Source organism: Daucus carota, chromosome 9 (genome assembly GCF_001625215.2).
Source record: "Daucus carota subsp. sativus chromosome 9, DH1 v3.0, whole genome shotgun sequence".
Classification (NCBI taxonomy): domain Eukaryota; kingdom Viridiplantae; phylum Streptophyta; class Magnoliopsida; order Apiales; family Apiaceae; genus Daucus; species Daucus carota.
The window spans coordinates 5,864,919-5,891,123 of record NC_030389.2 but is presented as its reverse complement, the minus strand read 5'-3'; the positions used below and the strand labels follow the sequence as shown (position 1 = coordinate 5,891,123).

The following is a 26,205-nucleotide window of genomic DNA, read 5'->3' as shown; positions in this document are numbered from 1 at the left end:
AAGCTTACCGAACATGAGTTCGAACAACATTTTTCGTCCGATAAGCTTAACGAACCGAACCGAAATTTTAGGTTGCTCGGTTCATGTTCGGTTCGTTAAGCTCGTGTTCGGCTCGAGTTCGAGAAGTTCGTGTTCGTTCGACAATAAATAAAATATTTATAATATTATATATAAACATAATATAGAATATCTATAATTAGGTATTAATATTATTTTATAATTGTAGATTTATTTAAAATTGATTTTGTATATGTTGTAAATATATAAATAAAATACTTTGGTTAATTTTTTTCATTAAAATAATTTAAAAATAACCTAAATATTATTTAAAAATATACACTGTTCGTGTTCGGTTCGGTTCGACATGTTCGCGAACAGTTCGTGTTCGGTTCGGTTCGATACCGAACTCGAGTTCGGACAAGAAAATTTGTTCGATAAAATTATCGAACATTGTTCAGTTCGTTAAGATTTTGTTCAAGTTCGGTAAGATGCATACACCTCTCATATACGAATTATATTGTATTAGTCCGAGATAAATGAAAATATATTTAATTACTATTTTGCAAGGTTAGGTATTGTTGATATTTTTAGTTGGTTATCAAAATGAAATTATATTCAAAAATTTAATTAAAAAACCAAATATATTATAGAAAAACTAATCACACTATTAATTAGAATAATAAATAATAAATATAGCAAAATCATACTTATTATATTTGTATAATCATTAATTTCATTCAATTATGTACATGATTCTGACTGTTCTTTCAATAGCTTTTGCATGATTAGCATATTTAAGCTATATATGCAGATGCTAAAGAATGTATGTTACATTAAATAAAACAAAGTAAAGAAAATTATATTCCATAGCTTAGACAAAACAAAAAATACATATAATCATACTCTACAGAACATCTTCTGGTAACAAAATCCCATTTTGATCATAATGAAGAACACCAGAAACATTTAATGGCTTACATTTTCCTCCCATTAATATTCTCTTCTTGCACAGTTCTTGATTGCCCTCCTTGGTTTCTGGCTCCCCTTCCCTCTGCTTCATCTTTACAGACCTCATTCTCCTCATCTTCACCCCGTTTTTCGACGCAGCTTCTTCCGGTTTCTTCCTCTCATTATTTTCTTCAATCTTCAAGACTTGCTTCACTGACTGTGACTTGGCCATTGTGGAATGTTTCTTCATATTATTGGTCTTAAACACATTGCTTATATCTCTTCGAAGTTTCGACCATTTTCCTTTCTTGTTCTTCGCCGCATTGAGCTGAGAATCATCGATGGTGTTAGTGTGCTTGCATGTGTGCTTGATGGATACTGTCCTGGAAATCTTGATGCCTTGACAGTTTGTTTGGCTAACTGATCTCGTAACACTATTAGTGTTTGGTCTCCCCTCTTTCGGTCTTTTTTCTTGATAATTTGCCATTTACGGGCTTCAAACAACTAAGTGTTAACAGAATTAATACAAATAAATACTTCAAGTAGAAACTTTTATTTATGAAAAAATGGTTGATTGTGAAAGTGGGGAAGATACTGCTACTCAAAATAGGTTCTTTGTTCCTAAATTTTTGGAACTTTCAAATTTTGAAAATCTTATCGTTGTTACCAAGATAAAGTTATATATTCTCCTATTCAAAATAGGAGAATATATAACTTTATTCCAAATTTTGAAAAATCTTATATTTGTTACCAAGACGAAGTTAAATTTTCCCCAATATAATTTTATTTTTGCTAAATCTAATTTTTACATACGTCATCTATTATTTTTATCTTTTTATGTTTGTGTCAATTGTATCCCATTTAGACTAAACATTCATCTCCCAGTTAAAATTTATTAATTTTTAACCCAGGTATAAGCATTCAATTTACATTCATTGAATAATTTGTAACTTCATATTGATTTGATAAATAAATTCAATATACTTCATTTATTATTTGATATGTTTAATTTAATAGCAAAAAAATTATTTTTTTAGTGTCTTTGTATATTTATTTTCTAATTTTTAACGGAGATTAGGGATTAGGATCAACTATATTGTTATGCTTTGTAGGCATGCAAATAGTTAAGGTTCGGTTCCTCTGGATAATGCATATGCCAGCTAAAATGATGAAGCTCAGATGCAAAGCTGGCTTTGAGCAAAATGTATGGAAAGCTTAAATTGGCTCACTTGAACCTACTTTCCACCCTGTAATATTCCCAAATTAAACAAATGGGCGAAAAGATATATGATTCTAGTTTAGTTGTGAGTTGTGACCAATAATTGACAGCATTCAAGAAGTTGCACTGTGTACCTCTCAGAATATAATCTTTCTACATTCGAAGAACCAAGGAGATATAGTCTTGGCCTAAATGGACAATCGGCCTCCAGTTCAGACCTATAATGTCCTTGATCCTAAGTTTAATAGTCTGTATGAGAGGCAGCCGAAGGATATTAGACATCTCTTTAACAAATGAACAATATGTAAGTAAACCCTTCTTTGATTCTTAAAACCAAGCATGTGTACAATAGAATCTGTTGACTAGTTAACAGGACACACTGTATCATCAGATAGAGATCAAGGAAGCAACTAAGAGCTTTATTAAAGCCCAAGTAAGGTTCATAGGGAAGACACTCAGTAGTCCCTAACTTTTTACTTGCAATCATATATATCATGTAGCATTACTGCTTTAAGACAGTCAAAGAACACAAGCCAGAACTAAAACGAACTTGCAAAACCTACCCATCCTATTTCTATTTAATTTCTTTCACACACCTATCAAAATAAACTCCTCCTGTAAAAAATTAAATCACGCTCACACTGGTAGAGAAAAAATATCAATATTCATTATGTTACCAGATTATACTGCTGCTGTGGGTCTGGTCCCAATCTTACCTTCCATTGCATCTTTCTTTTTCCGACAGTTTGTGCACAAAAAGGGACCTTCCCATGGTTTTGAAGAAGGTGAGAAAAAGGGCCCGGAGTTAACTGACAAGCCATCACCAGGTGGCTGATCCACCTGGCAAATTGCACACCTATATATACCAGAGTCCGAGTTCAGAGGGAAGTCCTTACCCAACCTACATTCAATAGAGAAGAAAAATAAAATTAAGAATGATAGCAAGGAGAAAAAAAGATGATTTGAGATGACAGTTTGAAAATTTTAGCTACGACAAGAACTTCTGCTCTTAAACAAAAAGGTAAATAAATCTATTTGTTTTTTATGGTAAAACTAAATTTGGTTTACAAACAAGTTCTATTATATAATGCATTGATTGCCCTGGATGACTAAATCGGTATTCATAACATATTTCTTTAATATCATATATCATAAACCACCATGAAGAACTCTAGGTCACAGAACACCAGACAGCTTATCAACTACAACAACATAAATGAGGTTCGTGAATCAACTTAAAATAACATAGGAATATTGAAATTAGCACCTTGACCCTTTATGTAAATTAAGGCAATTGTAAGAAGGAGAATCGACACAGGACTCAAAGATGAGAAGTACAAAGAGGAACTTTGAATTTATATTGACTCAACAATAAAAATATTGGTCCTCACTTCATCTTTATACTTTTGCCCTCAAGTATGCATATTTAGACTTAGCAGATAATAAAATAGTATCTAGCAAAATAAATACATATGCATATTAGCACGCAAAATAGATACAAATGCATGATTAGTACGCCAAATAGATACATATGCATAATGGTACTTCTTTATATAAGCTTGTCATATATGCACACTGTTTATGTAAACTTGTTCAAATAAATTCCTCTAATCAATAGATTATTATGGGAGCTAACGAGGAAATTATAAGCACTTTAAAAGGGGAAGATAAATACGTTAATGTTAATAAGGGTATGAGACCATGCTATCCACAGATGGAAAGTTCATTCATATTAGGAAGGACCAAACAAGAAAGTGGCCCTTACGGGCTCCCGATTCTTGTATTTTCCCTAATTATTAATGGGAAACCAAGAGACTAAACACTAAACCAGTACTAACCAAATTATATCCTCACATGGTGTTTGAACAACTAAAAGTTATTCAGCAATATCAAATTTATTTAGAGGAAAACAATTAGTTGTTTTCTAGATTTGGAAGGTAAGTGACCTTGAGGATTTTTCTAGCCTATTTCTGTGAGGATTCTCTCAAGTATTATGATAGGATATGCAAGGAAATGAATAAATTAAACTTATATAGGTATAATATATTAATGTGTTGAGACGGATACTTTTAACTAATTTCGGTAGTTTTGTTATATTAGGATTTGATAGATGATTCCTTATTGTGATGACAGATTATCATTAGGATCTAGATTATAGTAAAGATTAGTCTCTTCTTATACTGGAAATTTAATAGTTGAACGTAGAACCTACATAGACATCTATAATCTTCATTATCTAAAAAATTAGACATCATGATGATAAAATTCTCTATTAAAAAAGGTTGTTTTATTTATTTTATTCGTCCTTCCCTTATTTTTTAACCAGTTGCTAAGCATTCATCATATAGAGGCTTAGTACCTACTGTAAAGCCAGGGATATATTGGCAATTAATAAGAACAGACTGAGTTAGCAGCACTTGACAGTTTAGGAAGTGTGAGTCAGTTATGGTGGAAATGTAAATTTAATGCACATTAAAATGTTGCTATCACGAGACACTCTAACCCTGTAAACATCCTTCTGCAACCCATAAGTACCTTCTGTGCAGAAATTTAAAATAACTGACACCCTGCCCTTTTAAACCCAATCTAGTCCCCACAAACTCCTGATTTCATTCTATCTTCTCAATCTACACATCACCCAATCACAGTTACTTTCAGTACTAACACTTGGACAAGTTCTTAAGAAGGTGGTGGGCGTATCTGGGTATTGGAGGATGAGAGTTTAGTTGGCTATCACATTCTCGCATGTCAATGTAACTTTTGACTCTTGAGGAGGGATTTTAAAAGTCCCAAGAACTATGTGAATTTGAATTCAAAACTTGTTTAACACTGATATTCAGTCACAGCAGTGGTGGACGTGGTCATGGATACCACACAAAACTTCTACCACAGATAATTCAAAAAAGTGGACCACTGAAGACTCGAGGGGGAGCCTAAAAAAAGTGATCTTGGATATCAACGTGAGAGAATCTCATGTAAATGCTTGTAAGATATAGTTGTTCCTTACAGTATTGGTTATTATAATAATGATGATTTTGATGTCAAATTCACATTGATTTAGACAGAAACTAATTCAAATCTACTTAGTGTCATGCCATAAGAAAGAGTGAAAGACACCCAAGCCATAAAAATGCAAGCAAATAACATGCTGAAAAGAGATCCTCAATTAGAAATAGAGCTAGAATGTCATAAATACGTATTAATATATGATCAACCACAGGTATACTAAGATAAAAAGTCTTAATTCCATTGATGGAAACTAGGGGAAATGAATTGATTTTGATTAATTAAGTTCAAGAAAGGATGCAATTTCTTAAAAGGTCATGCTAAAGATAAGTTATTAATAATAAATGAATAAAGATAAATTTTTGGGGAGTAAATCAGATGATCTACCTTTCTGCAAGCATGGCAGAACCTTCTTCGAATAACTCCTCCACTGCACCAACAGCAGACATCTTATTTGTTCCTTTGCTTGTTGAATTTAGGGATTTTCTTCCAAAAATCAATGACGTAAGCGAATTTTGTTTCCTTTTCGGTGTTGGAAGTACTGCAGGATGATCAGAAGGAATCATGTCAACCACAAGGCAGGTAGTGTCATCTTTCAGGCCTCTTGATCTTAGAGCCTCCTACAAGGTAAACAGTATATTTTAAATGAAAAATCGAGGAACATAGTGAACAAGACTAAAAATGGTAAATGATAGTACTTACCTTAACAACAAGCTTCGCGGCAAGCTCGGCAGGCAATCCTCGACAGGCTTGTGCAGCTATATCAGATGATAAGGTATCCCAGATACCATCGGAAGCAATTATAAGTCTTCCCCCAGCATTTGAAAGCTAGATAACAAATGAATGTCACACTATTAAAAGGTTTCTCACATAATAGTCGAAATTGCTCAATGTAGATATACAAACCTTCACTTGCTTAACGTGAGGTACTGGGACAATGTACTCTCCAACATCTGTGTCGCCTATAGATCTCGAAAGGCACAAACCACCAGGCCAGCAGCGAAGCGGACCAACCTGAAATTGAAGATATAGGCATTGAAGATTCTTGACTACTTGGATAACAAAATGAGAATAATTTTACCTCATTTCCGGCGCAAAGATTGAGCCGTCCTACTTCACCTCCACTTGCAGTGACACGCTCCCTCTCTTCTACGTTCTCCTCCAGCCTATGATCAACTGTCAAAAGAGAAACTACACCACCTTGTGTATCTAATATACATCTAGAATCACCGACAGATGCAACAGTTACGGTCCACCCATCAATTACAACAAAAGTAACTGTTGTACCGGACGTCTCCCCTATCAAATATTATCAGAAACTCTATAAGGATACTTAATACAGAATATATACCCTTAAAAGGAAATTATAACTAAGAAACAAAGAAAATGTATGCCTTTTTGTTGGAATTCTATGTCTGTCCTCACAAATCCAGCCACCAATGCCCTGGGAAGAGCTTGCAACCACTCTTCTCTAGTAGCTCCTTCAGGAATAGCACTCAAAACATTATTCAACAAATTCTCCTTTGTAAATATAGCAGCTGATATACCATTATGCCCATCGAAAATCTGCCACGATAAAGCAATTAAACTTTCTATAATTAGAACAAAATTTTAAGCAATGACGTAGTCAGTCATACATATAAGGACAAGCTTAAGTCATAGTTAAAGAAGTTCAAATACCCCAAAGACCGAAAAAGATGTCGACTGATTCCCCGGAATCCTCTCACAATCAGTCTTAATCAAGTAATAATCTAGAATTTTTGATGATCGATCTAAGAATGATAGTTAATTCCATGACCTTTGTGTGGGCTATCAAATCATTCTCATTTTAATGTCTAGAACTCAATATTGCCAAAGAAAAATTCATGTTCCACTCTCAAGTGAATTTTCTTCTCACTTAAGCAAAAATCAAATCCTATATGCTCAATTTCTTCCAAATTAATTAGGATTTCCTACTTCCGAGTAAGAAAATAAAATATATTTTAATAATTCTAACGACCAAACTACAAAGACGTATCATCTCAGATAAAATGAATAAAATTTTGAAAATTTTATTTAATTTAATTCTTAAAAATTAAAAGTTTATTATAAAAGAAAATCAGAATGAATATAAAAAATAATACCTTTTACATTCTTTTGAATTAAAAATCATTGAATAAATCAAAATTTTAAAAAAGAGTGAAAAGTAATGGATTGAGATGATACTGTTTGAAAATATTATTTTACATAGAATGAAGAAAGTTTGACAAATATATTTTACCTGAATTTTTTAATATTGAAAATTCAATAAAAAAAAATTTATATCATATTTTTAGGAATATTATATATTCTTTAAAAAATTAATTGATGTGATTATAAATAAAAAATATTTCTAGTTAAGAAAAACTTTTACTAGACAAATAACATCTCTTAAGAGTTATTAGAAGTGCTCATTTCCTTGGTCCTCACCATCATCAAAATAAGGAGAAGGGAGCTTAGAAAATAGTTGATTTTCACCTTCATGACCACCCATTTGAAACATGGTCCATTTTCCAACAAATATGACATCATGTGTCTCCTCAACACTTCTACCTAGATAATATCATAAACAAAGAATGAAATAGGTAATTGTCATTCCGTATCAATTATTTTAATACATATGGATTGGTTGTGTTATGTTTTGCAACCAAAGTTATAAAAAAATCCCTATAAGCTTGTTTTTTGATTTACACATACATGAATTACATAAGGGAAATGTAAGCAATCAGACGAATATAAAAACAAAGAAAAAGTGACTCACATAATAAAAAATAGCTAGTTAATGAAAAGCAAAAGATGAAGCAACCAATAGAATTTTAACAAAGCGTATATTAGTTTCACATTTCATAGAGGCTTTGAACCTTTATGATATCTTTTCAATATGTTCACATTTACTGAGCTATAGTTCATGAAGAGACTTTATCAATTTCAGTAGTTGATAGACCCGTCATGATAGTTTTCATAGCTCTGTTATGATAGCTCAGCGTCAGTAGTTCAAAATCAGTTGGATCTTCCACATCATCTTGGTTATGGTAGACTTCAAGTACCTGAAATTTCCGGGGCACAGCTTAAGCGTGAAGGTACGGTTATAAACCATCATGTTGTTCTAGTACCAGGTATTGTTAGCGGAAGCCTTAAACTCTATGAAGGAAAACTTTTTGCTTTATCGATATCTTTACAAGGTCAAGTTTTATGCTTTATCCAATTCTACTTCAGTTTCTGGTAATTTTAGGTTTTATGTATATGATCCTTAATTACAACCCTTTGTGTTAGAAGGAACCCTTATCTCTCGATCATGACACTAGCCTTGGCCCACCAGGAATCGAGTTCGTCAGAGTTCCACAACTGGTTGTAGCTGTTTATTTTGCTTTTGGTTATTTTGTCCGGGGTTTCTTAATTAAGAATTTGGCGCAAATTGGTTATGATGAGGACAGTATTTTGCATATGACTGCTTACGATTTGAGGCTTTCTTTCCATAATTTATTGATTTAGGTCAATCAATTTATTCATTCGAGTCGAACTACAAAGATATATAATATATGCATCTTCCATTTAGTCATTTGTACAACTTAATATCATCTTCTATTTTAATCTTCCAACATATTTCAAGTTTAGCTATGTTTTTAACAAATGATATATATTTATGCATCATATACACAAAATAGTTGTCTGCCTAGCTGATCTATTTCTATCTATTGTATGAGTTACTCTGATTGTGGCTATGAAAAGCCTAATTTTAGCTAGTCGAGCTAGTAATCTGCTCCACATACACAAGTTTTACATAACTAAATAAAAATATATTAATCCTTATGATATTGATGCATATAACTGAGGTTTAATAGAATTGAGCATGAGACGGACGAATCACTTATCATTAACTTTTATATGATTATTGGTTCTCAATGTGTGACGTATATGTTGATTGATCTTTTTAAAAAGATGTTATTCATCATCATTCTTTCACTATCATTTGATGATTGATTTTACTTTAGATTCAATACTACCTCAAATGATTACATCATATATTATGGAAGTTATTCGGTTCACACGTAAGTTTGGACATAAAGTGGTGGATTGGAGGATCATTTAGAGACTGGTTTAATAGAATTGACCCGTGATGGTGATGTTTTAGATGGCCATACAAGTATTTATTTTGTTTGAGAAAATGTTGAATATGTATATTAAGAAATACCACTGTGTAGGTCTTGTAGGATTTTATTATAGGTCTTGTAGGATTTTGTTATCATGAAAATCATAATTTAACTCAATACTTATTAACTCAATACTTATTACCAATTGCAAGTAGTTTATTTTTCAATTTTTTTCTTGTTATTTGTTAGGATTCTGATTATGAGTAATTTTTTCCCTGGACATTCTAGCAGAGGTTTTCATGTGTTTCTATCATATTATATGTTAATTTTTGCATGATTCACATATTTAAGCTAAAATGTTACTTCAAATTAAACAAAGTAATACCATTAAAAATTAAAGTAAGAAAATTATAATCCATAACTGATCAGACGAAACAAAAAGATATATAATCATACTCTACAGAACATCTTCTGGTAACAAAATCCCATTTTGATCATAATGAAGAACACCAGAAACATTTAATGGCTTACATTTTCCTCCCATTAATATTCTCTTCTTGCACAGTTCTTGATTGCCCTCCTTGGTTTCTGACTCCCCTTCCCTCTGCTTCATCTTTACAGACCTCATTCTCCTCATCTTCACCCCGTTTTTCGACGCAGCTTCTTCCGGTTTCTTCCTCTCATTATTTTCTTCAATCTTCAAGACTTGCTTCACTGACTGTGACTTGGCCATTGTGGAATGTTTCTTCATATTATTGGTCTTGAACACATTGCTTATATCTCTTCGAAGTTTCGACCATTTTCCTTTCTTGTTCTTCGCCGCATTGAGCTGAGAATCATCGATGGTGTTAGTGTGCTTGCATGTGTGCTTGATGGATACTGTCCTAGAAATCTTGATGCCTTGACAGTTTGTTTGGCTAACTGATCTCGTAACACTACTAGTGTTTGGTCTCCCCTCTTTGGGTCTTTTTTCTTGAGAATTTGTCATTTGGCTAACTGATCTCGTAATACTACTAGTGTTTGGTCTCCCCTCTCTCGGTAGTTTTTCTTGAGAATTTTCCATTTACCGGCTTCGATCAACTAAGTATTAACAGAATTAACACAAATAAATACTTCAAGTAGAAACTTTTATTTATGCAAAGATGGTTGATCGTGAGAAAGTGGGGAAGAGGTTGCTACTCAAAATGGGTTCTTTGTTCCTAAATTTTTGGCACTTTCAAATTTTGAAAATCTTATCTTTGTTTCAAGACGTAGTTATATATTATCCAATTGAGAAAGTGAGGAAGAGGCTACTACACAAAATGGTTTCTTTGTTCCTAAATTTTTGGCACTTTCTAATTTGAAAATCTTATCTTTGTTACTAAGACCCCAATATTATTTTATTTATGCTAAATCCAATTTTTTACATGTGTCCTCTATAATTTTATATTTTTGTGCTTGTGTCAGTTTTATCTCATTTTGACTAAACATTCATGACCCGGTTAAAATTTTGTTATTTCTTAACCCACCGTATATATATAAGCTAACGCATTCAATTTATATTTATATTCATTGAATAATTTGTAACTTCATATTGATTTGATAAATACATTCAATGTACTTTATTTATTAATTGACATGTATAATTTAATAGCAGTATAACTATTTTTATAGTGCTTTTGTATATTTACTTTTTATTTCTGAACGGAGATTAGGGATTAGGATCAATTATATTTTTATGCTTTTGTAGGAATGTAAATATTTAACGTTCGGTTTCCTTGAATTTCACATAAACTATTATATTAATAATTTAATATAATAATATATTTTATTTATAAAAAATTGAATGATAATATAATATTATTTTTAAAATATACCAGAAGTATCTTCATAATACACCCCCTTTCAAATGAAACAAGTTTTATGTAATCAATATTTTATACTTCCTCTCCATTTTCTAGTCCCCTTTTCTATTTCCTTTGTATCAAAAAACTCATGCACATAAATTTAATATTATAAATTATATGTTAAATTACAATAAAGGCAAAATAGCAGATAACAATGGGTATATATGAAATATCTATTATATCCTTATTTAATTACAACAAAATTATTATGAACGGATTTATCAAATATCGTTAATTAAGATATTTATACAATAAATATCCATATTAATTACTTTCTAAACGGAAAGTAGGGATTAGGATTAACTATATTTTTATACTTTCCTAGGAATTAAAATATTTAAGGTTCGGTTCCCCTGAATTTCACATAAACTTTTATATTAATATAATATATATATATATATATATATATATATTATTTATAAAAAATTGAAAATACTATTTTTAAACTATATCAAAAGCTAGTATCTACATAATACAACGCCTTTCAATTAAGCAAATTTTATGTAATCAATATTTTATACTTCCTCCCTCCCCAATTTCTAGTCCCCTTTTCTATTTCCTTTGTATCAAAAAACTTATCCACCCAAATTTCATATTATAAATTATATGTTAAATTACAATAAAGGCAAAATAGCAAACAAATTGGGTATGAAATATCTATTATATCCTTTATTAACTGCAACAAGATTAATATGAACGAAAATATTAAATATTATTAATTAAGATATTTGTACTATATTAATATTAATTACTTTTCACTTATTTATGATCACTCATTTATTAAATTTAACCGATTATAAAAAAAATACAAATGTTTAAATTTACTATCACATGTGTTAGGAGAGTGGGAGCAACACAAAAAATCATAAATCCATGATTTATGATTCAAAGATTATCTTGAAACTACGTATAATGTTCAATTAGCAAGTTAATTAAATTCTCTTGTGAGTGTTCTAAAAATCAAATATTGATTTGACTCGGTGAGTCTATCTAGTAATAAACACTAATCGTCAAATAAAAAATTAGATGCATTTATAAATTGATTTTGAAGATTAAATTATTAATATATCTATTATATAAGATAAATTATATTATATATTTTGATACTATATCAAATTTTTCAAGTCTTAAATAATTAGAGTCATTATGTCGAATCTTTTCAGTTTTAAACCACTTTTGTATTGGATTTTTAATGTCTAATCCAAGTTGGTGAATTTGAATTGACTTTTGTCGAGTTTTATCCGAGTTAGATTCAAAATCGAGACATCATTCAAATAATATAAAATTGGCAAGGAAAAAAGTCTGCTTGTGGGTACTCAGCGAGTTACAAGTCAAATCGGTCGATTTTAAACAACTGACTATTAAATAAATAATCACATATAAAATTTTAAAGAATAAATCCGTATGTTACATATTGAAAAATTTCTATGATAAAATAATAACATGACAATAGATGGTTGATTGACAGGCTGACTAAATATCAGATAATTGATAGATTATTGAAATATACTAATTGAGATATATAAATATCTATAAACAGATTATAAAAAGGTTTGGAGGGAGACAATAAATATTATGTGTAGTTGAACTCTAATCAACTTCTATAACTAAATTTTTATATGTGCATGTCCATCAATATTTGATTTTATCATTATAGATAATCATAACACATGAGTATATTAAATTAATTTCAACTATTCATCTATTTCATGTAGGGTTATAAACGAACCAAACTGTTCGGTAAGTTCGCTCAGTTCGGTTCGTGTTCGAGTTCGGTAAGCTCGTCCGATAAGCTTACCGAACATGAGTTCGAACAACATTTTTCGTCCGATAAGCTTAACGAACCGAACCGAAATTTTAGGTTGCTCGGTTCATGTTCGGTTCGTTAAGCTCGTGTTCGGCTCGAGTTCGAGAAGTTCGTGTTCGTTCGACAATAAATAAAATATTTATAATATTATATATAAACATAATATAGAATATCTATAATTAGGTATTAATATTATTTTATAATTGTAGATTTATTTAAAATTGATTTTGTATATGTTGTAAATATATAAATAAAATACTTTGGTTAATTTTTTTCATTAAAATAATTTAAAAATAACCTAAATATTATTTAAAAATATACACTGTTCGTGTTCGGTTCGGTTCGACATGTTCGCGAACAGTTCGTGTTCGGTTCGGTTCGATACCGAACTCGAGTTCGGACAAGAAAATTTGTTCGATAAAATTATCGAACATTGTTCAGTTCGTTAAGATTTTGTTCAAGTTCGGTAAGATGCATACACCTCTCATATACGAATTATATTGTATTAGTCCGAGATAAATGAAAATATATTTAATTACTATTTTGCAAGGTTAGGTATTGTTGATATTTTTAGTTGGTTATCAAAATGAAATTATATTCAAAAATTTAATTAAAAAACCAAATATATTATAGAAAAACTAATCACACTATTAATTAGAATAATAAATAATAAATATAGCAAAATCATACTTATTATATTTGTATAATCATTAATTTCATTCAATTATGTACATGATTCTGACTGTTCTTTCAATAGCTTTTGCATGATTAGCATATTTAAGCTATATATGCAGATGCTAAAGAATGTATGTTACATTAAATAAAACAAAGTAAAGAAAATTATATTCCATAGCTTAGACAAAACAAAAGATACATATAATCATACTCTACAGAACATCTTCTGGTAACAAAATCCCATTTTGATCATAATGAAGAACACCAGAAACATTTAATGGCTTACATTTTCCTCCCATTAATATTCTCTTCTTGCACAGTTCTTGATTGCCCTCCTTGGTTTCTGGCTCCCCTTCCCTCTGCTTCATCTTTACAGACCTCATTCTCCTCATCTTCACCCCGTTTTTCGACGCAGCTTCTTCCGGTTTCTTCCTCTCATTATTTTCTTCAATCTTCAAGACTTGCTTCACTGACTGTGACTTGGCCATTGTGGAATGTTTCTTCATATTATTGGTCTTAAACACATTGCTTATATCTCTTCGAAGTTTCGACCATTTTCCTTTCTTGTTCTTCGCCGCATTGAGCTGAGAATCATCGATGGTGTTAGTGTGCTTGCATGTGTGCTTGATGGATACTGTCCTGGAAATCTTGATGCCTTGACAGTTTGTTTGGCTAACTGATCTCGTAACACTATTAGTGTTTGGTCTCCCCTCTTTCGGTCTTTTTTCTTGATAATTTGCCATTTACGGGCTTCAAACAACTAAGTGTTAACAGAATTAATACAAATAAATACTTCAAGTAGAAACTTTTATTTATGAAAAAATGGTTGATTGTGAAAGTGGGGAAGATACTGCTACTCAAAATAGGTTCTTTGTTCCTAAATTTTTGGAACTTTCAAATTTTGAAAATCTTATCGTTGTTACCAAGATAAAGTTATATATTCTCCTATTCAAAATAGGAGAATATATAACTTTATTCCAAATTTTGAAAAATCTTATATTTGTTACCAAGACGAAGTTAAATTTTCCCCAATATAATTTTATTTTTGCTAAATCTAATTTTTACATACGTCATCTATTATTTTTATCTTTTTATGTTTGTGTCAATTGTATCCCATTTAGACTAAACATTCATCTCCCAGTTAAAATTTATTAATTTTTAACCCAGGTATAAGCATTCAATTTACATTCATTGAATAATTTGTAACTTCATATTGATTTGATAAATAAATTCAATATACTTCATTTATTATTTGATATGTTTAATTTAATAGCAAAAAAATTATTTTTTTAGTGTCTTTGTATATTTATTTTCTAATTTTTAACGGAGATTAGGGATTAGGATCAACTATATTGTTATGCTTTGTAGGCATGCAAATAGTTAAGGTTCGGTTCCTCTGGATAATGCATATGCCAGCTAAAATGATGAAGCTCAGATGCAAAGCTGGCTTTGAGCAAAATGTATGGAAAGCTTAAATTGGCTCACTTGAACCTACTTTCCACCCTGTAATATTCCCAAATTAAACAAATGGGCGAAAAGATATATGATTCTAGTTTAGTTGTGAGTTGTGACCAATAATTGACAGCATTCAAGAAGTTGCACTGTGTACCTCTCAGAATATAATCTTTCTACATTCGAAGAACCAAGGAGATATAGTCTTGGCCTAAATGGACAATCGGCCTCCAGTTCAGACCTATAATGTCCTTGATCCTAAGTTTAATAGTCTGTATGAGAGGCAGCCGAAGGATATTAGACATCTCTTTAACAAATGAACAATATGTAAGTAAACCCTTCTTTGATTCTTAAAACCAAGCATGTGTACAATAGAATCTGTTGACTAGTTAACAGGACACACTGTATCATCAGATAGAGATCAAGGAAGCAACTAAGAGCTTTATTAAAGCCCAAGTAAGGTTCATAGGGAAGACACTCAGTAGTCCCTAACTTTTTACTTGCAATCATATATATCATGTAGCATTACTGCTTTAAGACAGTCAAAGAACACAAGCCAGAACTAAAACGAACTTGCAAAACCTACCCATCCTATTTCTATTTAATTTCTTTCACACACCTATCAAAATAAACTCCTCCTGTAAAAAATTAAATCACGCTCACACTGGTAGAGAAAAAATATCAATATTCATTATGTTACCAGATTATACTGCTGCTGTGGGTCTGGTCCCAATCTTACCTTCCATTGCATCTTTCTTTTTCCGACAGTTTGTGCACAAAAAGGGACCTTCCCATGGTTTTGAAGAAGGTGAGAAAAAGGGCCCGGAGTTAACTGACAAGCCATCACCAGGTGGCTGATCCACCTGGCAAATTGCACACCTATATATACCAGAGTCCGAGTTCAGAGGGAAGTCCTTACCCAACCTACATTCAATAGAGAAGAAAAATAAAATTAAGAATGATAGCAAGGAGAAAAAAAGATGATTTGAGATGACAGTTTGAAAATTTTAGCTACGACAAGAACTTCTGCTCTTAAACAAAAAGGTAAATAAATCTATTTGTTTTTTATGGTAAAACTAAATTTGGTTTACAAACAAGTTCTATTATATAATGCATTGATTGCCCTGGATGACTAAATCGGTATTCATAACATATTTCTTTAATATCATATATCATAAACCACCATGAAGAACTCTAGGTCACAGAACACCAGACAGCTTATCAACTACAACAACATAAATGAGGTTCGTGAATCAACTTAAAATAACATAGGAATATTGAAATTAGCACCTTGACCCTTTATGTAAATTAAGGCAATTGTAAGAAGGAGAATCGACACAGGACTCAAAGATGAGAAGTACAAAGAGGAACTTTGAATTTATATTGACTCAACAATAAAAATATTGGTCCTCACTTCATCTTTATACTTTTGCCCTCAAGTATGCATATTTAGACTTAGCAGATAATAAAATAGTATCTAGCAAAATAAATACATATGCATATTAGCACGCAAAATAGATACAAATGCATGATTAGTACGCCAAATAGATACATATGCATAATGGTACTTCTTTATATAAGCTTGTCATATATGCACACTGTTTATGTAAACTTGTTCAAATAAATTCCTCTAATCAATAGATTATTATGGGAGCTAACGAGGAAATTATAAGCACTTTAAAAGGGGAAGATAAATACGTTAATGTTAATAAGGGTATGAGACCATGCTATCCACAGATGGAAAGTTCATTCATATTAGGAAGGACCAAACAAGAAAGTGGCCCTTACGGGCTCCCGATTCTTGTATTTTCCCTAATTATTAATGGGAAACCAAGAGACTAAACACTAAACCAGTACTAACCAAATTATATCCTCACATGGTGTTTGAACAACTAAAAGTTATTCAGCAATATCAAATTTATTTAGAGGAAAACAATTAGTTGTTTTCTAGATTTGGAAGGTAAGTGACCTTGAGGATTTTTCTAGCCTATTTCTGTGAGGATTCTCTCAAGTATTATGATAGGATATGCAAGGAAATGAATAAATTAAACTTATATAGGTATAATATATTAATGTGTTGAGACGGATACTTTTAACTAATTTCGGTAGTTTTGTTATATTAGGATTTGATAGATGATTCCTTATTGTGATGACAGATTATCATTAGGATCTAGATTATAGTAAAGATTAGTCTCTTCTTATACTGGAAATTTAATAGTTGAACGTAGAACCTACATAGACATCTATAATCTTCATTATCTAAAAAATTAGACATCATGATGATAAAATTCTCTATTAAAAAAGGTTGTTTTATTTATTTTATTCGTCCTTCCCTTATTTTTTAACCAGTTGCTAAGCATTCATCATATAGAGGCTTAGTACCTACTGTAAAGCCAGGGATATATTGGCAATTAATAAGAACAGACTGAGTTAGCAGCACTTGACAGTTTAGGAAGTGTGAGTCAGTTATGGTGGAAATGTAAATTTAATGCACATTAAAATGTTGCTATCACGAGACACTCTAACCCTGTAAACATCCTTCTGCAACCCATAAGTACCTTCTGTGCAGAAATTTAAAATAACTGACACCCTGCCCTTTTAAACCCAATCTAGTCCCCACAAACTCCTGATTTCATTCTATCTTCTCAATCTACACATCACCCAATCACAGTTACTTTCAGTACTAACACTTGGACAAGTTCTTAAGAAGGTGGTGGGCGTATCTGGGTATTGGAGGATGAGAGTTTAGTTGGCTATCACATTCTCGCATGTCAATGTAACTTTTGACTCTTGAGGAGGGATTTTAAAAGTCCCAAGAACTATGTGAATTTGAATTCAAAACTTGTTTAACACTGATATTCAGTCACAGCAGTGGTGGACGTGGTCATGGATACCACACAAAACTTCTACCACAGATAATTCAAAAAAGTGGACCACTGAAGACTCGAGGGGGAGCCTAAAAAAAGTGATCTTGGATATCAACGTGAGAGAATCTCATGTAAATGCTTGTAAGATATAGTTGTTCCTTACAGTATTGGTTATTATAATAATGATGATTTTGATGTCAAATTCACATTGATTTAGACAGAAACTAATTCAAATCTACTTAGTGTCATGCCATAAGAAAGAGTGAAAGACACCCAAGCCATAAAAATGCAAGCAAATAACATGCTGAAAAGAGATCCTCAATTAGAAATAGAGCTAGAATGTCATAAATACGTATTAATATATGATCAACCACAGGTATACTAAGATAAAAAGTCTTAATTCCATTGATGGAAACTAGGGGAAATGAATTGATTTTGATTAATTAAGTTCAAGAAAGGATGCAATTTCTTAAAAGGTCATGCTAAAGATAAGTTATTAATAATAAATGAATAAAGATAAATTTTTGGGGAGTAAATCAGATGATCTACCTTTCTGCAAGCATGGCAGAACCTTCTTCGAATAACTCCTCCACTGCACCAACAGCAGACATCTTATTTGTTCCTTTGCTTGTTGAATTTAGGGATTTTCTTCCAAAAATCAATGACGTAAGCGAATTTTGTTTCCTTTTCGGTGTTGGAAGTACTGCAGGATGATCAGAAGGAATCATGTCAACCACAAGGCAGGTAGTGTCATCTTTCAGGCCTCTTGATCTTAGAGCCTCCTACAAGGTAAACAGTATATTTTAAATGAAAAATCGAGGAACATAGTGAACAAGACTAAAAATGGTAAATGATAGTACTTACCTTAACAACAAGCTTCGCGGCAAGCTCGGCAGGCAATCCTCGACAGGCTTGTGCAGCTATATCAGATGATAAGGTATCCCAGATACCATCGGAAGCAATTATAAGTCTTCCCCCAGCATTTGAAAGCTAGATAACAAATGAATGTCACACTATTAAAAGGTTTCTCACATAATAGTCGAAATTGCTCAATGTAGATATACAAACCTTCACTTGCTTAACGTGAGGTACTGGGACAATGTACTCTCCAACATCTGTGTCGCCTATAGATCTCGAAAGGCACAAACCACCAGGCCAGCAGCGAAGCGGACCAACCTGAAATTGAAGATATAGGCATTGAAGATTCTTGACTACTTGGATAACAAAATGAGAATAATTTTACCTCATTTCCGGCGCAAAGATTGAGCCGTCCTACTTCACCTCCACTTGCAGTGACACGCTCCCTCTCTTCTACGTTCTCCTCCAGCCTATGATCAACTGTCAAAAGAGAAACTACACCACCTTGTGTATCTAATATACATCTAGAATCACCGACAGATGCAACAGTTACGGTCCACCCATCAATTACAACAAAAGTAACTGTTGTACCGGACGTCTCCCCTATCAAATATTATCAGAAACTCTATAAGGATACTTAATACAGAATATATACCCTTAAAAGGAAATTATAACTAAGAAACAAAGAAAATGTATGCCTTTTTGTTGGAATTCTATGTCTGTCCTCACAAATCCAGCCACCAATGCCCTGGGAAGAGCTTGCAACCACTCTTCTCTAGTAGCTCCTTCAGGAATAGCACTCAAAACATTATTCAACAAATTCTCCTTTGTAAATATAGCAGCTGATATACCATTATGCCCATCGAAAATCTGCCACGATAAAGCAATTAAACTTTCTATAATTAGAACAAAATTTTAAGCAATGACGTAGTCAGTCATACATATAAGGACAAGCTTAAGTCATAGTTAAAGAAGTTCAAATACCCCAAAGACCGAAAAAGATGTCGACTGATTCCCCGGAATCCTCTCACAATCAGTCTTAATCAAGTAATAATCTTCTCCCTTCTTGGCCAAGCCTGCCTGTCCATACTTGATGGTAGGTTTCTCCACATTATCTTCTTTCCTTAGCTCACGACCAATCAAAGTCCCCAGTGGCACAAGTTGCGGCTTAGTTCTCATCTTCAAAACCTTATTCTGGCTCATTCTACTCTTTGATGTCTCATCATATCCTGCACTGCATTTTCAAAACCAAAATCCAACTATTAAAACACACACATAATTGGTCCCTATTTCACAAAATCCAATCATCAAAGCACGCTCACACACATGGATTATCATACTACTGCACAATATCCAGTTACCAAAACACACACACACACTAAATATCACATTTACTGCACAGCATTGAATCACCAGACTAACCCAAACACATCATCTATCCAATCAACACACGCATTAGCTTTAGGGGTGTGCTTTCGGTTCATTTAACCCAACCCCGAATATTTAGTCTGATATTTGATGTAAAAATAGCAACCCCGAATATTTGGTGTATTCGTTCCATTATAGCAATTGGTACATATATATATGGCATTTGCATGAAAAAGCATGAGATATCGAAGCTCAATCTCAACTACGACCCTTCAACATCGAATTTAAGCTAACTCGGTTCTCCTTGCTTGCAGATCTACGAGTTTCAAATGGAGGTGAAGGCGGTAGTGGAAGTAGAGATCAATGGAGGTGGTGGCGGTACAGGCAGTGACAATGAGAGTGATGGGACAGTATTATATACTTAAAATCATATTCATATATGTATATTGATAATTTGATATAGATAATTCTGTGATTTATTTTGGTTCTCGCGATTTTAATTTTAATTTTGATACATTGGAGCCTATATATGGGACCAGGTTCACAGCTACTTATGACTGGCTCAATCTGCACTTCCAATCTAATGTGCAAAGAGCGATAATGCACACAGTTCAATCATCATATTTACTGCAAAAATTCCAATAACCAACAACAATTTAAATTCATAACATAAAGTCAAGCAGTCTTCTTCAAAATCACTCAAACACTTATTACACGTTTTGCACAAATCCAGTCATCGAAACCACAAACATTAATTTCCACATTCACTGTATCAAGAAAGTGAGTAAAGATATATTACACGTAAATTTGTGAGAATATGAAATTTTTGTTTTGCGGAGTCCAGCACTGTGAGAAATATCTAAAACCTGAAATGACTCTACTCATTTCATCTTGCCAACAAATACTGTTTGCCTCCTTGTGTAATTTTCATAAGCAGCCTGTCACCACTCATGTTTGGGCCACTGGTTGGTCCAAACCCTTTCCCTACAAAGGACACAACTTTGGAGTTTTGAACCAATTTATTTTCAGATTCATTCAAGTGACACATATGTTTACCCCCTTCTATTTCTTGTACAACTTCCTAATTTCCTCCGTTTCAACTCTCCCAGTAGGCTCAATTAATGGCACAACTGGATCCGAAGGCATTTGCATTCCGGGCAAACATCTATAGATTGAGGAGGTAGTGTTAGTGGTAGTGGATAGTACATTGGTAGTCTAGGAGGTACATTTTTCCAAAGGTGGTGGTGGAGGTGGATAACAAGAATTAGGGTGCATCAGATGAGCTAATCGAATCAAGTTTCAAGGGTCAGAAAAACCAGGCTGCTTCGAAGGTTCAAATGATATTCAATTAAGGTGCACCAAGAAACTGGTATGATACAGAAACAATCTTTTAGAAGTTGAAAATCAGGCCGATATGGAGATAAAGATCCGACAGCAATAGTACCACAACAACCTAATTTCGGAGGTGCTTTGGTACAGCTAATTCTTCTGTGTGTGTGTGTGTGTGTGTGTGGGTGGGGGTGGGGGGGGGGGGGGGGGGGGGGGCAGAACTTACAATTGTCCAATGTGCTATATATAATATGTTGTTCATTTCCCTCCGAATACCATTTCACTCAAACATTCTACTTGAAGTTTTTAGTCTAGACACTAGACACATACAGAAGTCACCTAGTTCAGCCTACCAAAGAAAATCATCACACAGAAAGAACACTTTTCGAAATATTGCCTCATGACAATCACGCATAATCAATCCAATTATCAACACAACCCAATCAAACCCCCCAACCATTCCGATCCAAAAACATAGTCAACCCAATTTCTTACAATCACATACACACACACACATTTATCACATCTTTCCCATAAATCCAATCATCGAAACACACATATCAACTTTCACATTCTCATCGATAACCTGATCAAAACATTCCCTCACAAAATCCACAACCAATCACTCCCATCAACAATACCAACATAATTCCAAGTCAAACAGCCTTGCTAAACATATAGTCAACATCAATTACCACATATTTAGCACAAATTAATCAACTGATCTAGAAATCATATCACACAATGTACTATAAATACACACAAATCAAGCAAAGTAAACACAGAATTAGAGTGATATCGAGACAGACAGAGAGAGAGAGAGAGAGAGAGAATCTGGGCTTACAGTGAAGGCAAGTAGTGCAATGAGGAGAGATCAAGCTTCACTAATGGAGTTGAAATGAGAGAGATGTATACGTACAAACTGGTGTGTGTATAGATGGGTTGTGATTTGATTGAGAGAGAAAGATGAAGAGAGAGAAACGCGGGGAGATAAATGCGGAGGAGTCTGACAGCGAAGTCTTAGTTAATCACACTTGTGTCCTAATCCTTTTCTTTGCGACTTTGTGGATTTACGGTTATACCCTCCTGCACAGCTATTGCCTATTGTCAATGGGTTCTGTTTATAAAAAATCAATTTATTTAAAAAAAATATAAATATTCCAATTTTGTTAACTAACATTTGATTCCGGTAGGGGTCGGATTTATTTGACATTCAATTAATGATATATGAATATAAAAATATCTAAAAGGTACCTTCTAAATTGAATAACAAATTATTTATCTGATATTTAGATATATCACTTTATTCATTCCAGGATCCGCTATAATAATCTTTGGTGACCGTCCACATTCCACATAAAAGGATTTTTCGCCTTTACCGAAATAAGTCCAGAAATTAATATTCACGATATAGATGGAGGGAAAGTTTATTGATCAAGTCCATCTATTATTCGTTTCGAGCATGTTGGAAAATGAAAATAAATTTCTGCTAAATATTTTTGTACTCTAAATTCCTCTAAAGCAAAAACAACAAAAACTTTGCTTGAGATGCATATACTCATTCCCATTCCATCCCAAGTGACAAGGTCCGCATATAAATCATGAATATGATCAAAAAAACTGCAAGTCATATTTTTGGATCAAATTTTTAATGTAAAATGAAAATTCAAATGAAAATAAAGCAACTAAGATGACATTGATAATGCAGAGAATCATGGTTTGTAGTCTGTTTCCACCAGTTCCTTCAATTCCAAAGCTGATTAAATCTTATGCAGAATCAAGCTTGCTCCATGTTGTGGATGAAGAGTAACTATACGAATCGGAGCATGTGTGTAGGACGGTGAAAGCTCAAAGGAGAAGTTCTTTAGGATCAGGGCCATAGCTATTTTTGCTTCCAGCATTGCCAAGTTTTGGCCAATGCAGTTCTGAGGCCCTATGCCAAATGGGAAAAATGCAGCTGCCTGGCCTTTTGTAGCGTTCAAGACGCCTTTTGAGAATCTTTCAGGATTAAATTCATGTGCATCCGCGCCCCAGAGATGTTGGTCATGATGAATTAGGATTGTTGGTAACGCGACATCCGTTTTAGCTTGTATAGTTGTGTTCCCCAGTGTAACCCCGTCTCTTTTTCTTCGGACTAGTAGTGGCACTGGCGGGTATAATCTTAAAACCTCGTACAGAATTATGGCCGTTTGGCTGAGCTTAAAAGAAGCGACTTATTGCTTAAAATAAAGAAGTGGATTAGAAGTGATAAGTTGGTTTGGACTTATAAGCTATTACAAGTGTTTGGATATCGGGATTATAAGTTATTTAAGTGATTGGATAACTTAACTTATTTGTGATATAATTTATTTTATTTAAAATTAAATTATAACAATATAAGAGCTTTATTATCTAATTCTTTTCAGATATAGGAACTGGATAGCGAATACAATAAATTAGTAATCTGAAATACAAGACAACATAAAGCTAATTAGATGGACTAATAATGAATAACATACTAATTTCTTCTTGATATATGCAGAATTTACCCACTATAAAGAGTAGAGAAATTGTTTTCATGAAGGCCTTGAGATATTAACTATACTGTTTAAGTTTATCAAGCTTAAATTGTGCTAATATTTATAGTGTATCATAACTGTAAAAATGAAGTACTCACAATTTTCAGCCGATTTACATGATCTACATTTACTTTATCATCCCCAATCACTTGATGAACCTCTTCTCTAGCACGGTGTTGCCAGTCAGGGTACATACTTAACAAAATCATTGTCCACACGAGCAAAGTTGAGGTCGTCTCCTGGCCAGCAAAATAGAACAGCTTGCATTCCTCAATTACTTCTTCAGTGCTCATCCCAATATACTTGTTTTCATGGTCAACTTCCTTAGCATTCGCTTCCAGTAATATCCCCAAGAAGTCATCAGTGCTGCTTTCTCCTGATTTCATAGCCGCCTTCTTTTTATCAATTATAGCTTTGAGCATAAACCGCACTATTCTGTCAATTTCCTTCATCCTCCTATTCCTTTTAGTCGGTAAAAACCTGCATAAAAATATAATAATTTCATTCATCTTCTAGTCTTTCATCCTAATTAATAGTCTTTTTGGATAGGCAAGCAGGATTAGACGAACATGCTTCATTGAGACTCAGATGCTTAACTAGTTGTTAATTAGAGAAGATGAATTCCTGCATTTTGCAATGTTAGGATTAACATCAAAAATTTACTTGGATCCACGGATGTAAGTTGATAGCACCGCCTGGAAAGCAAGCTTGGCTTGTTCAACTTGTAGCTCAAAAATCAGTCTTCCTTCTTCATAGCTACTGCCAAAAGCTATTCGTGATATCACATCACCCATTAATATTTGAAGAGAAGGCCACACATCGATCTCACATGAATTTCTCCCTTCTGATATCATGTCCTGCCATTTCTTTATCATCTCACAGGAACAGAAATCAAATGCTGGTATCATACACTGGAAAAACAACAAAAATCAGCACAAGAAACTAAAAACGCACCCAGGCTCGTGTCTACATGTCTACTGAAGCGTTCAACAACGTGCCATAGGCCAATTGAAAATGCTAGCTAATTTGGTACACACTAATTAATCATACAGTTGCACTTATAAAGGCATTTAGCTTATCTAACTAATCGACAGAGGATGTTGCAGAGGTAATTTTCACCTTCAACTTTTCAGCATGGAAAGCAGGATTGAGAAGTCTTTGGTGCTTAGTCCACATATCCCCTTCCAGAAACGCGAGGCCATGTATAAACAACTTGAAAAAAGGGTTTGTCTCTGGCACCCGATATTTAATATTATCATTTATAATTTCTTTAATCATTTCAGGATCCGTAAAAATTACCCTTGGTGTTGGTCCAATCCACATAAAGGATTTCTTGCCTGCAAAAAATTAAGCACAAAAAATTTATGTTAAAGAAAAAGATGAGAGGGAAGTATATTGTTAATGTCCTTACTCCTTATATTCGTTTTAACATGTAATTTACGTGGCTCTCGTGCCCTTTACTAGATCCAAACACAAAAACAAAAATGAATGTTTATGTTCGGATATTTTAAACTTTGCTAGGTACATACCGTAAATGGAGACATTTTTATGGATAAAAGGAAAGATCCGAGGAGCGATATCATGGGACAGAGGGATCGGCTTTGACAGAGCTTCAATTAACAGAGACATTTCTTCTTTCTGATCTCCTGACCATAAACGATAAGAGTTGCCATGAAAGCCATGTTTTCTTAGGCCTCAACCACATCCAGTTCAGAGTCTTCCATGCACATATCAATAATGTACATGCAACAAGTATTATTGTTCCTTCTACTGATTCCATTTCTTTTACTTTCTGTCCAGCTATGCCTTTCAAATATATTTTTGTAGCAGAAAAGCTTGAGCATCTGTTTTCCTTTTCTGCAGGTTTTTTCTATCTGTTACTTTTGCTATTATCAGATGAAATTTTCAATCCAACTTCAAAATGATGTAAAAAGTACCAGAGACCAAATTTAATATCAAATATTCATTTGGTATAATTTTATATCAAATTTGGAATTTTTAAAATATGGACTATATTCTACTACCAAAATTTGGTTATGTAAATATTTTCTATTTAATAATAATAATTAATATACTATTATGAAAAAACTTCCATATTTGTCAGGATTTTATAATAATTATTA

General features: G+C 32.9%; 2 protein-coding genes and 1 pseudogene across 2 annotated transcripts; all 3 read right to left on the bottom strand.

The window, feature by feature from the left end:
- Window positions 1-2,559: 2,559 nt before the first annotated feature.
- On the bottom strand, window positions 2,560-7,685 carry LOC135149395 (probable protein phosphatase 2C 5). The gene is made up of 8 exons (XM_064085095.1): window positions 7,622-7,685; window positions 6,854-6,945; window positions 6,568-6,739; window positions 6,255-6,472; window positions 6,080-6,187; window positions 5,876-6,001; window positions 5,561-5,793; window positions 2,560-3,068 (listed from the first exon to the last, which is right to left on the bottom strand). The coding sequence occupies exons 1-8, from the start codon at window positions 7,683-7,685 to the stop codon at window positions 2,849-2,851; spliced, it is 1,233 nt and encodes a 410-aa protein (XP_063941165.1). The 3' UTR covers window positions 2,560-2,848.
- Window positions 7,686-15,517: 7,832 nt separating this feature from the next.
- On the bottom strand, window positions 15,518-22,570 carry LOC108203084 (probable protein phosphatase 2C 5). Its single transcript, XM_017371810.2, has 8 exons — window positions 22,369-22,570; window positions 19,812-20,061; window positions 19,526-19,697; window positions 19,213-19,430; window positions 19,038-19,145; window positions 18,834-18,959; window positions 18,519-18,751; window positions 15,518-16,026 (listed from the first exon to the last, which is right to left on the bottom strand). Exons 2-8 carry the CDS (start codon window positions 20,028-20,030, stop codon window positions 15,807-15,809), a joined length of 1,296 nt encoding a protein of 431 aa, XP_017227299.1. The 5' UTR covers window positions 20,031-20,061; window positions 22,369-22,570; the 3' UTR covers window positions 15,518-15,806.
- A 708-nt stretch (window positions 22,571-23,278) lies between these two features.
- LOC108201145 (cytochrome P450 72A397-like) lies at window positions 23,279-25,862 on the bottom strand (annotated as a pseudogene).
- Between the last annotated feature and the right edge of the window lie 343 nt (window positions 25,863-26,205).